The sequence below is a fragment of the Rana temporaria genome, chromosome 6 (assembly GCF_905171775.1).
Source record: "Rana temporaria chromosome 6, aRanTem1.1, whole genome shotgun sequence".
NCBI lineage: Eukaryota > Metazoa > Chordata > Amphibia > Anura > Ranidae > Rana > Rana temporaria.
In genome coordinates this window covers 106,757,118-106,772,399 of record NC_053494.1, presented here as the reverse complement: position 1 = coordinate 106,772,399, position 15,282 = coordinate 106,757,118, and the positions used below count along the sequence as shown (strand labels likewise).

Sequence of the window (15,282 nt, the reverse complement as noted above, 5' to 3'; positions counted from 1 at the left end):
GCACAAATTCTGGGGCCTCTGCCCTGAGAGTTCCATTATTATCCTCTTCTACTTCTGAAGAGATATCAGCATCTGTTTCTGAAGTTTCCGGAAAGGCCACAGCCAACTCATCTCCACTTCCTCATCTTCATCTGTAGAGGGTGCAAGCTGAGATCTGGTTATTGGCCTACACACATCGGTGGATGTGGATGGGAATTCCTCCTCTGTGCTTATCCTGATGGCCTCAGTGAGAGGTAAAAGGTGATTCCGATGCCAGGTTTTTATTGGCCCAGTGTTTCCTTCTGGCTTGATTTCATACACTGGGAGTTCTGGAAGCTTCTTACACACAACATAAGGCTGTGATCTCCAACGATCAGCCAACTTATGCTTGCCTGCGATGCCTAGATTCCTCAGCAAAACCCGGTCACCTGGCTGAAGATCCTGAACTCTTACTTTCAGGTCAAAGTTTCTCTTGTTCCTGTTGACTCTGGAGTTCGAGGTGGCTTGAGCCTGCTCGTAAGCTATCTTCAGGCTCCTCCGCAGCCTGTCCACATACCCTCTATGGGAGGTCTCTGATGTGTGATCCAAGGAGGAACCAAAAGCCAGGTCCAGTGGTAATCAGGCTTCACGGCCGAACATCAATCTGTAAGGTGAATACCCAGTGGCGTCACTTTTGGTACTGTTGTAGGCATGAACCAGTGCAGTAATGTGTTTACTTCAATGGGGTTTCTGTTCTGCAGTCAACGTCCCCAACATATTCAGGAGAGTCCTGTTGAACCTTTTCGGTTGAGGGTCCCCTTGTGGGTGATAAGGAGTAGTCCTGGACTTTTGTATGCCTAGTAGATCCAGTGGCGTATCCACGGTATGGCAGCCATGGTACGTGCCATGGGCGCAATGGGGGGTGGGCGCCAAAAAAAACTGCCAAAAAACGCGCAAAGAAATCCCACCCATCCTCCTGCGGCTGCGGCTGCCTCCCGCACTATAGCCCCGGCACGGCACTTCACCTGAAAATACTTCTACTTAGCTGCTTGGCAGTATGGAGTGTGACAGGCGCCCCCCCCCCATGCTTGTTGACGAATGTGACCGGCCACTCGGCCAGGTCGTCATTCGTTTAACTGGAGGAGGCTCCGCCTAAAGCTCCGCCTACCCTCCTCTGCGCGCCCTCATCTTTCCCCCCTAGCGAGCGGGTCGGTGAGTGACGTCTTTTTCTGAGGAGGACCGAGAGGAGACCCGAGAGGAGACCTGCACCATTAGGGGAAGTGGAACCCCCCAGGCAGCAGCACTGCAGCAGCAGCCAGGCCAGGTACCATACTATAATCAGTGATGTGAAGTCACAACGTACCTAATCTACATATCATGTGCATTTATGAAGTTGTGCCAAGTTCCAACTGCCAGTGCCAAGCAGCCAATCAAATATAATGCTTGCTTGCTCAATATGGATTAAATAAATAGTAATTATACAAAGCCATAGATATCATAAAGTGATTTGTGCAAGTAGTACCTGCTGTTGCACAAATCACTTTATTTATGATATCTATGGCTTTGTATAATTACTATTTATTTTATCCATATTGAGCAAGCAAGCATTATATTTGATTGGCTGCTTGCTTCTGTTTGGGCATGTGCCTGGCACATGGTGACTTGGGCTACTTTGACACTGGGGCGTTGTGCCGTTGGCAGTAAAGTGCCGCTATTTTAGCGGACACTTTACTGTCGTTTTTGCGGCGCCAATCGGCCGCTAGCGGGGCGCCTCAAAGACTTTTTTTAGCGTCCTGCCAGCACACTGCTAGCGGCCCAAAAGGGTTAAAACCATCTGCAAAGTGCCGCTGCAGCGGAATTTTGCTGGCTGTTCAGCGCCGTTGCCCATTGATTTCAATGGGCAGGGGCGCTTTGGAAGCAGTGTGTACACCGTTCCTACAGGACCTCAAAGATGCGGCTAGCAGGACTTTTTTGAGCATCCTGCCAGCGCACTGCTCCAGTGTGAAAGCACTCTGGCTTTCGCATTGGAGTGAGAAAAGAGGCTCTTTCAGGGCGCTTTGCAGGCGCTATTTTGTAGCGCCTGCAAAGCGTCTCAGTGTGAAAGTAACCTAAGACCCCTTTCACACTGAGGCGCTTTGCAGGCGCTATAACGATAAAAATAGTGCCTGCAAAGTGACCTGAAAGAGTGGATCCATTCACTCCAGTGTGAAAGCCCAAGTGCTTTCACACTGGAGCAGTGCGCTGGCAGGACATTAAAAATGTCCTGCAATCAGCATCTTTGAGGCGTTGTTGGAGCGGCTCCTAAGGCGCCCCTGCCCATTGAAATCAAAGCAGCGCTTTACAGGCGTTTTTTTAACCCTTTCTCGGCCGCAAGCAGGGGGGGGGGGTTAAATAGCGGCCCTTTTTTTGTCGATGTCCCTGCCCCAGTGTGAAAAGGGGCCTTAAAGTCATCATGATGTGCGTGTGTGCTAAGACAGGGCCACTGGTGATCCCCCTCTCCCCTTGTACAGTGTCAGAGGCACTGGCGCAGCATTGGCGGAGGACTGTATCCATTACAAGGAAACATCCCCTGCACTGCTGCGTGTCCCTGATCATCACAGTGCCACTGCCAGTGAGTGTGACCTGTATGTGTACCACTGCGCACAGTCACTGTCTGATGTTCCATTCCACTCTGCCTTTCTGCTCAGTGCTGTGCCCGTACACCGCACGATTCCTCTGCATTTATGGGTGCTGATATTACTGCAATTATGGGTGCTGGTAAGGCCGCAATTATGGGTGCTTGTAAGGCCGCAATTGTGGGTGCTGGTATTACAGTATTTATGGGTGCTGGTATTACTATATTTATGGGTGCTGGTATTACTATATTTATGGGTGCTGGTATTACTATATTTATGGGTGCTGGTATTACTGCATTTATGGGTGCTGGTAAGGCTGCTTTTATGGTTAATGATATTACTGCATTTATGGATGCTGATAAGGCCGTATTTATGGGTGCTGATATTACTGTATTTATGGGTGCTGATATTACTGTATTTATGGGTGCTGGTAAGGCCGCGTTTATGGGTGCTGATATTACTGTATTTATGGGTGCTGGTAAGGCCGCGTTTATGGGTGCTGATATTACTGTATTTATGGGTGCTGGTAAGGCTGCATTTATGGGTGCTGATATTACTGTATTTATGGGTGCTGGTAAAGGCCACATTTATGGGTGCTGGTAAGGCCGCATTTATGGGTGCTGGTAAAGGCTGCATTTATGGGTGCTGATATTACTGTATTTATGAGTGCTGGTAAAGGCCACATTTATGGGTGCTGGTAAAGGCCACATTTATGGGTGCTGGTAAGGCCGCATTTATGGGTGCTGGTAAAGGCCACATTTATGGGTGCTGGTAAGGCCGCATTTATGGGTGCTGGTAAGGCCGCATTTATGGGTGCTGGTAAGGCCACATTTATGGGTGCTGGTAAGGCCGCATTTATGGGTGCTGGTAAGGCCGCATTTATGGGTGCTGGTAAGGCCACATTTATGGGTGCTGGTAAGGCCGCATTTATGGGTGCTGGTAAGGCCACATTTATGGGTGCTGGTAAGGCCGCATTTATGGGTGCTGATATTACTGCATTTATGGATGCTGATATCACTGCATTTATGGATGCTGATATCACTGCATTTATGGGTGCAGGTAAGGCCGCTTTTATGGGTGCTGATATTACTGCACCCATGTGTGCTGGTAAGGCCGCATTTATGTTTTGACAGGGGCGCAATTTCAGTGCTTGCCATAGGCGCCATTTTCACTAGATACGCCTCTGAGTAGATCCAACAGTCTTTTTATTAATTTGCTCTCAAAGTCCCTTCCCTGGTCCGAATGTATCCGTTGAGGTAAGCCATAATGGACGAAGAACTTTTCCACGAGAGTCTTTGCTACTGTGGTTGCTTGCTGGTCTCTAGTAGGAAATGCTTGGGCATAACGGGTAAAGTGATCTGTTACCACCAAGATGTCCCTCTGCCCACTCAGATCGGATTCCAAACAAAGAAAGTCTATGCAGACCAGGTCCATTGGTCCCTGGCTCTCCAAATGGCCCATTGGGGCAGCCCTCTGGGGCAATGTCTTTCGTTGTATACACCTGAGGCAGGAATGACAGTAACTCTCCACTTCTTTCCTCATGTGAGGCCAGTAGAACCTGTCCCTTACTAGTTGGAAAGTCCTCTCGGCTCCCAAATGACCATGATGATCGTGTAAAGCAATCAGTACCCTCTCTCTCTGCTTTTCCGGCAGGAGCAGCTGCCACTTTGCTTCTGGATCATCAGAGGGGCCCCTTCAGTAGACCACCCCTTGTTGCAACTGCAACCTATCCCATTCTTTCAGTATCAGCCAGGCTTCCTTCTTGGGGCTCTTCTGCAGCACATCAGACTGTTGATGTTCCAATGCATTCAGCACCAGTCCACACAGTGGATCGTCCTCCTGATCTCTCCTGAGATCCTTTCTGGATAGCTTGGGGAGACCCTCTTGTACAACCTGGGAGACGTTACAATAACACCTGGGTACTCCCGCTGAGGATACTCCCACTTCTTCAGCTCTGGCCCCACCTCTCCCGTGTAGACTTGTCCCTTCACAAAGGGCTCTTACCCCCTCTGGAGTAAGTTGAGTCCAATCTTCTGATGGATTTCGGGGGTCATGAGACCTTCTTGATAGAGCATCCGCATCTCGATTAGCACTCCTCCCAGTCCGTCACGGCTGGCATCCACATGCAACTCGTATGGTTTGGCAGGGTCTGCATAGGCCAAAACCGGAGCAGTGGTAAGGCTCCACTTCAATTGTCTGAAGGCTTCCTCGCATTCTGGAGTCCACTGGTCCTGGATGGACTCTTTCTTCCTTCTGGGCCCTTCTTTTGGCTTCCGTGACTGATCTGAGCTTACACTAACTTCTTCCTGTTTCTTCAGGAGCTCAGTGAGTGGGTGGGCTATTTTAGCGAACCCTTCCACGAACCTTCTGTAGTATGAGCAGAAGCCTAAGAATGACCTGAGTTCAGTCACGTTGGTGGGCCTTGGCCAAGAAGTGACAGCTTCTAACTTCTTGGGATCGGTTGCCACTCCCTCTTCAGACACAATGTGTCCCAGGTAATTCACTGAGGGCTGGTAGAACTGGCATTTTTCCATAGAGAGCTTCAGACCTTCATCATGAAGTCTCTTCAGAACCTTCTCCAGGCATTCTTCGTGCATTTCCAATGTTCTTCCAAATACTATGATGTCATCCAGGTAAACTAGTACATCAAGTAGATTCATGTCACCCACTGTCTTTTCCATCAACCTCTGGAAAGTTGCTGGGGCCCCAGACAGGCCTTGCGGCATCCGGTTGAACTCAAAGAATCCGACTGGGGTGATAAAAGCGGTCTTCTCTTTGTCTTCGGGGGGCACATGGGGATCTGATAATACCCACTCTTTAAGTCCAGCACACTGAACCACTTCGCTCCCGACAGGCTCTGCAGAGCATCCTCTATCCGAGGTGTGGTGTACTGGTCAGGAATGGTCCTCCGTGTTCAGGGTCCTGTGATCGATACATAGGCGTAGGGACCCATTCTTCTTCCTGACCACCACTATTGGGGAGGCATAAAGACTCCTGGACTCCCAGATAATGCCAGTCCTCTTGAGTTCAGCCAGTTGTTCCCTCAAATCTTCCAGATCTCCCAATGGGATTCGCCTAACCCTTTCACAAAACTGCTTGTCTTCCTCCAGTCGAATTCGGTGGGTGGCACTCTTTGCCAAACCCACATCAAATTCACTTTTTGAGAAAGCTGCCCTCCATCTCAGAAGTTGGGCTTTAGCTCTTTCTCTTCATGCAGTAGTAAGAGGTGTATTCTTTGGGCAGAATTCTTCTACAGGGATTTCTGCTGCTGGTCCTTCCGTCGAACCACATGCTGCGACTGGAGTTGCTGGGCTGACCTGTCCTAACAGTAGTCTGGCTGGCACCGCTGCTGTGTTGCGGACACTGACTGGAACTTTGCAGTGAGTCCTCTTCAATGCCCTGGTGGGCAATACTTCAGGGATAAGTTCTAACCCCTTTTTTTCTTCCTGGCTTGTATTTTCAAGGACAATGAAAGGACCTGTTTTTTTCCAGCTTAACTTGACGGAGGCTCTCAGGCAGACTACTTCACCCGGCTGGACTAACCTCTTTTCCCTATCCAGGAGCCAGATTTTTCCCACTCCCTCTTCAGGAGCCTCTTGCTCCTGTCTAAGGTCTCGGTATGTCTGGGCCAACATTGGATGTATTTTAGTGGGGAGGGTCCCCTTCTGCAGCACAAGCAGTGCAAGTAGCCTCCTCACTAAGTCAGTGTTCGTCCCAATGATGAGGGAATTTTTGTCAGCCCCTGGGGGACGAGGGCACACTATGGCCAAGGTGTCGAAAGTCTCAGCCTCTCCTGCTGTACTTGGGTCGAAGGTGAGTCTGACCGGCAGGTAACCATCATATGGGAAGTTCTGAGTGCCTAATCCCCATATCTCTAGTTCCTCCAATTTCTGTAACGGCAGGTGCTTGAGATGTCTGTCATAGAAATCCCTGTAGAGCAAGGTTACTTGGGCTCCAGTGTCCAGCAGGGCTTTCGTATAAATCCCCTCTACTTGGATGGGAACAATTGGGGAGGGTCCCACTAGCTTGGGGGGAAATCCACTGATTGCAGTACCTTTGACCTGCCTGGTGGCTTGTACCTTCGCCTTTGGTTTTGGGGGTCTCTCTCTTTTCCATCCTGGCTTGTTGGTGACCTCAGTGGTCAGGGGTATATGAGTCGGTGTGGAGTTCGCTATTGCAACCAGGCGCCCAGTTGACTTCTTCACTGGGGCCCTCTGAAGTTTTTCCCCCAGTTGTTTGGATTTTGTTTCAGTTACTGGGCTTGGGCACACTCGCCTGAGATGTCCTACTCCTCCACATTTGAAGCAGACTCTGTGTTTGTTTCATAGGACGGTTAATGGTAGGAGTCTCTGGAGCTTTGAGTGGCGGGACTTCTTCTGTCTGGGGTTTCACCAGACGAGTCATCAACATGGTCATCATCTCCAGTATTTCTTTCTGGGTCTGGAACAGCTTCTCCAGTCCAGTCTGACCTATGGGTAGGTGGTGAATAGTTAAAGCCATGATCCCTGTTCAACGCTTGCTGCCAGTACATTAAGTTCCTGAGTGTCTGAGGGGACACCTATCTGCTGTATTTTAGCACTTGTGGTGCTAGGAGGTTGAAGTTTCCTCTGTTTTTGGTCCCTCTCAATCTCCATTTTATCAGCTTCATTCACTTTCTCAATGAGGACCTCATCCGGAGTTGAGGGATCTTCCAAATACTGCTTCAGTTGTAGCTTGATATAGTCACTCCTCAATCCCGTAGTCACAGATCTCTTAAATTTCCTCTTAACTAGCTCGGCTCCAAAATGCTCTCCATTTCCATCTTCCTTTGATGTGAACAGCAGGCGGTCCTTGAGCTCAATGGCCCGAAATAGGAAGTTCTGAGGAGTCTCTCTACTATCATGTGTCATATTTATCAGTCGATGAAACAGCTCAGTGACATCTTCCTCCTCATAATAGCTTTTCAGTATCCTCTTTAGCTGGTTCAAGGTCAATCCACTCTTCCTCTCCAACATGCCCCTAACATTTGAACCTGGGCTGATGGCATGGATTACAGCCTCTCTAATTTCCGATTCCAGATATCCTTTCTGTAGCCCCAACTCTATTTGGTGTAGGAGGCTGGTGTAGGACAGTTTGTCCTTCTGCCCTCTTTCTCCTATCTGGCCGTCAATGTGGAAATCCTTCCGGATGGTTACTTCCTGCAAGCGGCCCTGGGTGCGTTTCTTCAGTACCTTCCCAGTGTTGGGCGTTATCTGGCCATCTTTCTGGTCCTCCAAAACGACACGTAACCCATTAATGCGTTCAGCTATCATACTGGAGGTCTCCTGAAACCTCTGCTGTATGGTACAGTACTGTCGCTTCAGATCAGCCAGCTGTCGTTCTGCCAGTGATTTAACAGCAGCCTCTGCTTTCCTGTCTAAAGGTTCTAACTGCTTTTGACTGGGAGAGTGCCCTTCATGTTTGCTGGGGTGTGTCAGGTGGAACTCTGTCTTTTCAGACAATTTTATACTGGCACCGTGGAAGTTTTCAGGGACATCCCGTCCCCACTCTATCAGTGCATAGGTGCAGTCGGTCCCAGGATCGGGTTTCACTGCGACCACGTAAGCCTTTCTGTCCGGGGACAATGCTTGTACCACCTCTTTAATTTGTTTCTTTCCCCAGTCGCTCCCTGGAAGTTCAATGGCAATGCTCGCTTCTGAGCGTGTCCCTTCTGCTTCACACCATTGGACTACTTTGATGGGGTCCATGGTAGCGTGAAGGGGCGGGCTTGCTTGTAGAGTGACAGGAATCCAGGACGAGCCCCCACGTGTAGCACTGACCCCCGAAGGAGCTGCTGGTTTAATTTGGGCCTGCACTCTACCAATAAACCCCACTAACTTGGCTCAATCCCCTTGGCACAGCTGTGATGCAATGCAATACAATACAATGTAAAAAAATACAAAATACCTGTATTATAACCCCAGGATCCACTGACTGCACTTGGAGTGAGAAAAACAGTACGCCACAACAACTGGATACTTAACCAGAGATATATTTTACTGTGAAATATGCAAAGAAGTGATTATAGTAATTGTGCTGTCATCCCAACGTAATACGACAGCACAATTGATTTAAACATAAGCTATTTGAAAACAGTATACATAAACTTAGGTTTATACCTGGGAGCTCCCCCTACTTTATAAGCTATGCGTGAGATTTCACTTAAAGTACTTAGTCTTGGATCTTCTTTTCTTCGCTAGCTAAAGTAAATCCTTGTGATTTGTAATCCACAGTTTTGATGAGTTAAATTGAAGTGAAAATGCTCCTGGTGTAACTGCAACAACTATTTTAAAATCGCTTAAAAAAATAGATAGGACTCAAGCCTTCTCAGTGTCAGTTTCTCTGCTCCTCTGTGGAACTATAAATCCCAGTGAGGCCTGTATATGAGTCTAACTGCGTGTAAACTTAGCAAACTGTGGGTCGTTACCCGCTCACCCACTGGATCGGAGCCCCGGGTAGTAACTTTTGTTCAGGGCCCTGTGACTGCAACTTGCTTCTCCGTCAGCTCCGTTCAGCTCCACTGGATGGATCCGGTTCTCCGATGCTCGGATGAGTGTCTCTCGGTCTCTGCAATCCGGCCACCATCCCTCGGGCACCCTCAGATCACTTTCCCCAACCACCGGGATTGTTTTCCCCTGTGTCTCCTCGTCTCCAAGGCAACCAAAATACTAAACAAAACATCTCTCTGCATTACCAGTATTTGGTCACTAGATGGCTCCAAATACTTTAACATAGCAATGTCCATATACGTTGTATTAAAGTATGCAAACACACATCAATATACAAGAATGTGATCGCTACAATACTATTATATATAATATTTTTTTTGCACGTATTCTATGCTGACTTTGCTTGGCTTTTATTTATTATATTAAGTCTACATATTTATGCATTATTTATTTGTTTGTGTATAGTGTGGCACTCACTTTATTGTAATTTATGTAATTTATGTTTTTCTGAGATATTTGTTTCACTTATCGATCCAGGCAGAGATCTGAAATATTTGGTAGTCTATATAGACACTTTTTTATGCATATAGGGTGTATTATAGTCACATTATCTATCTCCTTTTCCCCTCCCCCCCCCCTTTTTCTCTGTTACACAGCGCAGACACCATCACCTTTTTTAATTTGACACATTTTTTCTATTTAGGATAGATTACTAGGTGTCTGCAGCAGTGTCCCCTTTAGCTTAAACACCGCCCCAGTTTCACTTAAGCCTAGTACACACGATCCGAAAATCGAACGAAAAATGCCGCTTTCTAAACGATTGTACGATAATAGGATCATTAGTACAGAGCTTCTGAGAGCCGATCAGGACAGTTCATCCGATTCTATCGGACATGCACGGAATTTTTTTTCGTACGATGCCAGATCGTATGATTTCCGTTTAATCAGTACAGCTGTCTTTTCGAAAATGCATTACAACACATGACATCACTTCCGATTTTTTATTCTGCCGTACGAGAATTTTCGTGACTTTAGTAAACTCATCAGATTCGACGTGAGATTAGCATACAAAAAAAAAAAAACGGACGATCATTCGTCCGATAATCGGATCGTGTGTACCGGGCATTATGCAGGATCTTCTGACAGCGCGGGAGTACCTCCTTGTTTTTACATTAAGTGGTTAAGGAGATTGAATTATATGGTAGACTTTCATATTTCAAATTAAAAAGCACCAAATCGGAGGCTCTGATGGTCGCAACCCCGAAGAAAATTATGAAATCAATAAACCTAAGCTATAAATTTAAATGGTCAGACCAAGTCTTGAAGTACCTAGGGCAGGGCTCAAGTCCTGTGGGAACGCAGAGTTCCTGCACTTTTTTCACAGCAGGAACTCAGTTCCCTTTGCAGGACTAGAGCAGCCGAGCCGCCCGCGCCAATCCTTCACTAAGCGGCGATGCCCAGCTCGAGTCACTGTCAGGGGCAGGCGAACCTTAGTAATCCTTTATGTTACTGGCCTCTTCCTATATATGGATTCATTGGGTAGTGTGCGGGTATTCCGTCACTTCCTCGATGCCGCAATGTCTCCTGGGAGCTTTTGTCATTGTTCCCAGGAGACATTGCGGAGGTCTGCCGCGAGCTATCGCGGGATTTAGAAAGAACTTGCTTCTTTCTAAATCCCACGATAACTCGCGGCAGACTCTTTCTAAATCCCGCGATAACTTGCGGCAGACCTCCGCAATGTCTCCTGGGAACAATGACAAAAGCTCCCAGGAGACATTGCGGCATCGAGGAAGTGATGGAATACCCGCACACTACCTGATGAATCCATATACAGGAAGCGGCCAGTAACATAAAGGATTACTAAGGTACAGTGGTTCGAAAAAAAAAAAAAAAACATGCAGTTTAGTAATTATGCATATGAGCGTATCTTTTTTTTTTTTTTTTTGTGGGGGAGTGGGTCTTGGGTGGGAGTTCCCACACTTTTTTCCCCAGGACTTGACCCCTGACCTAGGGACTAATATTGCAGCAAATATGTCAAAAATGTATGAATTAAACTGGAATGTTTTCCTGGTTTGGAAGAATTAATATAATTAAGATGAATATTTTACCCAAAATACTGTACCTCCTCCTGGCACTCCCAATTGAAATACCAAAAACTTTTTTCAGAAATCTTCAAACATTATTTATGAAATGTATCTGGACAGGTAAAAATGTGTAATGTATTTTGCCATAACGCCATACATAGTTGTGCTATGTATGAATTTCACTGTGCAGCACGCCGTGACGCGTCTAATAGATGTTTCCTCACAGATTGAGGCCACACAGCGCATGTGCACACATTTCCAGTCCTTGAGTATTAGCGGGGACCATGTGACTACCCTACACAGAGGGCGGGGCATTGCCATACAGTACACGACCCTAAGGCGGAGAGGCGCAGGCGCAGTCAGTTCGGTATTTACCAACGGAAGCAGCAGAGCCTAGTCGTAGTACAGGCCGCAAACAACATGGCGAAGATCGCAAAAACACACGAAGGTATGTGGAATGGACGAAGGGAAGATTCCGTGACAGGAATCTAGAGTTCTGTGCTTTGTGTGCAATCTGGTGCGCTTACTGCGAAGGTTTCCTATGAGCGGGCCCGCCGTGCTGGTACAATGGCGCCGCAGCTGTGTACTGGAGGCTGGTGTAGTGGTCGTATCTGTGCGTAGAGTGGACGTGTCTGTGTGTGGAGATGAGGAAAGATGTGTGCTCCGGCCTTTGTCTCCACATCGGCCACTAGTCGGCGTGTGTCCTTCCCTCTCCCTCCAGAGGCTGAGCTCTCGCCGTGTCCCCAATCCCATATATAGTGCTTGTGGTCACCTCACACGTGTTTTCTCAGATCACAGCCATAACCCCCCCCCCCCATTATTATCATCATCAGCTCCTTCAACCAGAGACTGCATTGTCCTTTATTGGTTTAGGATAGAGTGGGAGAGAGTTCAGCTTCTCTCAGGTGTCTGTGACCCCACTGGGTAGATCGATTCCCACTTCCTGTCTGTGAAATGTTACTTCACTTAGTGACTGAGGTAAAGTCAGGGAGAAAACTTAGTGCACAGAGAATATCCAATAAAACGTAGTCTGGATTTACTAAAGGGGGTCTGTGCACCTTGGAAGTTCCCCAGAGCTTTGTGAATGTGGCAAAGCTTCACTTTGTAATGAATGCCCAATCCAGTGCAAGGAAAAAAAAAAGTATATTTGCTTGCACGTGATTGGATGATGGAAGTCAGTGGAGCTTCACCGCAGTCACTAAACTGTGGGGAACATTAGTGTGACTTTACTTGCAAAGCGTTCCGTCTATTTACCTTTTTAGGCCTGGTTCTCACCTATGTGTCTTGCAGAAGCACACTACAGTCCATTTATCATGGTTTCCTATGTGCCACGGTTACATCTGTGTTGTCCACTGGTGCGTTTTTGTTTGGACATGATCAGGGGCTTTTTTTTTTTTCTGCGGCACCTTGCATTTTTGGTTCCATTGACTCCAATGGAAACGCATCAAAAACGTTGCGCTTGCATTTCTACTGTATGACAACAGACCCCCCCCCCCCCCCCAGAAACACGTCAGGGGTGCAAATGCACCGGAAAAAGTGCATCAACTGCAGCCTGCGTGGGTGTGACCCAGGCCTAAGGAAATCCACCCCAATGTTTTTTTTTTCTGGCTTGAGGTTTTTCAGCTTTGTGTTTTGTTAGCCAATGGAAAGCTGGTTCTTTGGGGGCAAAGGTTGTTGGTCCTCATTTACACCTAAACTGAGCCTTTTTCAGGTAACTTGGAAGCTTCTTTGTGTGTGCCCCCCCCCCCCCCCCCAAGCAGGCGTGTGTTTTTGCACATGTATGGACTCTCGGGTGCTTTTGTTTTGGGGAAGAAAGTTGTTCAGGTGAAAACCGATGCATAACTTGTGTGACAAGTTTACAGCCACTTCCATTGAAGTCTGTGAAGCCAAAAATGAACCTCCCCCAATCAAAAAAAAATCTCATGTAACCGAGTGACTCGGCATAGAAATATAAATGCATGCAACAAAGCGCACAGGTGTGAAGTGACTTAAAGCGGAGTGCGACCCAAAAGTGGAACCTCCTCTCACTTGTCCCCCCCCCTCCGGTGCCACATTTAGCACCTTTCCGAGGGGAGCAGATACTTGTCTTTGACAGTCTAGTCAATATTCCAATCGCACACGTTCCTGGACTTTTGAAGTGGCTCATAGAAAAAATGGTGGGTGCTGAAACGATCACCAGCTGGGCACTGGAACCATCAAACAAATAAACATATTTGCCAGCACACCATGGATCGTAGATAACGTCCTAAAATGTAATACAAAATAAGCAACACAAAAAGTGCAACGTTTCGAGGCCACGCAGGACCTCTTCGTCAGGCAAGTAATAAAAGATTACATTTTGTATAACATTTTTGGACGTTGTCTACAATTGATGGTGTGCTGGCGAATATGTTTACTTGTCTTTGACAGGTATCCTGTCCCCGCTTCTGGGAGTTGTGGCCGTTAATGTCACCGCTCGGCTCCCTCCTCTTTCCCCCGGGCCAGTATGAGAGAGGAGCCTAGCGCATGCGCAGTTGGGTTCCCGGCGCAAGGCTACACTGCTAGGTTCCCTTACCCACAATGGCGGCGGCAGCATCTGACAGTTGATGGAAACGTCGGCTGTGGTGCCGACATCGCTGGACTTCAGGACAGGTAAATGTCCTGTTATTAAAAGCCAGCAGCTGCAGGCTTTTAATTTTTGCAGCGGTTGGCGGACCCCCGCTTTAATGCTAAACTTTACACATAACAACTTGATAAAAAAATAAAATGTTCTTTTGCAAGGAAAATACATTTCATGTTGGTAATTATACTATCAAAATTAGTGCGTTATCGCCTCCTGCATTGCTGCCGTTTCTTCTTGCCGGAGGCTGCCATTTTGCTGAAGCCCAAAGTGGAACTAAACCCGTTGATTAAAGGAAAAATGTTCTATTCCTGGAATGCTGGGTTGCTGTCACGTTTGCTTGTGTCCTCAACCAAACTGTCAAGCTATCAAATGGCTGGTGTTCTAACTGATCACATGTGCAGCACCAGTTGCAGATCAAACAGAAGCATATTCCTTGGCTATAAAGGATAGGGGGTTTAATTCTGCTTTAAAAGAGAAGTATGGGAATTGTTGTTTTTATTTTAGAATCATACTTGCCTAGGTGGATGTAGAATTGGTCCCCCCCGCTGGTTCTATGGCTATGAACTGAGCGACTGAACACTCGGTTCTCATAGCTCCCTTAGCAGAGAGTTGGTAACTGTCTGTCATCTCTGTCTGCTCTGCCCCTCCGGCACTCGCTGGAATGCTGGGTCGGGAGTGGCTCGCTGAGCTGAGTGTCGGTCCAGGCATGGGGCAGATGTTGACCATATTGGCACGATTTTTCCTGAGTCTGGACCAGCTCTGTGATGTCAGCCGATTACAGGGTTAACATCCAAGGTGCTCAAAGGCTTACCAGTGTGTGTACTCGCTGTGGGGAGGTACGTTGACTAGGGTAAAGCAAAGACCTTCAATACCTTCCCTTCTGACATAATCTGCCTTGTTTACATAAGCAGATTGTCGTTTGCCTCTGTAATGAGCAGGTGTTGACCAGTGTTGCCAACCTGAAATTTACTTACATGGCACCCAAAATTGACTGGCATTTTCAAAATTTCAGTATTTAAGCTACAAAAAAGTACAATATGCAATTAGCAATGTGGTTTAACCACTTGCCTACCGAGGACGTCCTCGACTTTGTGCGGTGATATCTGAATGATGCCTGCAGCTACAGGCATCATTCATAGATCACTGTCTTCTGCTGGCGATTCTCTGCACGATAAGAACAATCATAGCGGCAGTTCCGCCGTTTGATCGTTCTTATAGGCAGTGGGACAGGACGTCTCCCACCGCCATCCGGTGCTTCTCTGGGCTCTCCCGTGCCATCGGGGGGCCCGGAGAACGAATTGGCCAGCGCTGGCTGGGAAGCATAGAGATGACTGGTGACCAAATGGTCACCAGTCATCTCTATGACCGTCGGAGGCCCGGGCGCAATGTTGTGATGTCATGCCTGGGTACCCGGAAGTAAACAAAGCCGCAATCATGGCTGTCTGCATGAGATCGGTGAATTTTCTTTTTTCCACAATCTCATGCTTTCAAGCTTGGAGGAGAGATGTGGGGTCTTATGGACCCCACATCTATCCATTAAGAGGACCTGTCACAGT

General features: G+C 47.6%; 1 protein-coding gene across 3 annotated transcripts in view; it reads left to right on the top strand.

Annotated features, from left to right (window-relative positions):
• Positions 1-11,454: 11,454 nt before the first annotated feature.
• SF3B1 (splicing factor 3b subunit 1) overlaps positions 11,455-15,282 on the top strand; it is a 90,562-nt gene continuing 86,734 nt past the window's right edge. For 2 of the 3 annotated variants that reach the window (XM_040357123.1, XM_040357122.1), the window contains exon 1: positions 11,455-11,572. In XM_040357123.1, the coding sequence (XP_040213057.1) occupies positions 11,545-11,572 (28 nt within the window). In that variant the 5' untranslated portion in view covers positions 11,455-11,544. The remainder of the gene's footprint in view (positions 11,573-15,282) is intronic. The other variant, XM_040357120.1, reaches the window with a different exon arrangement.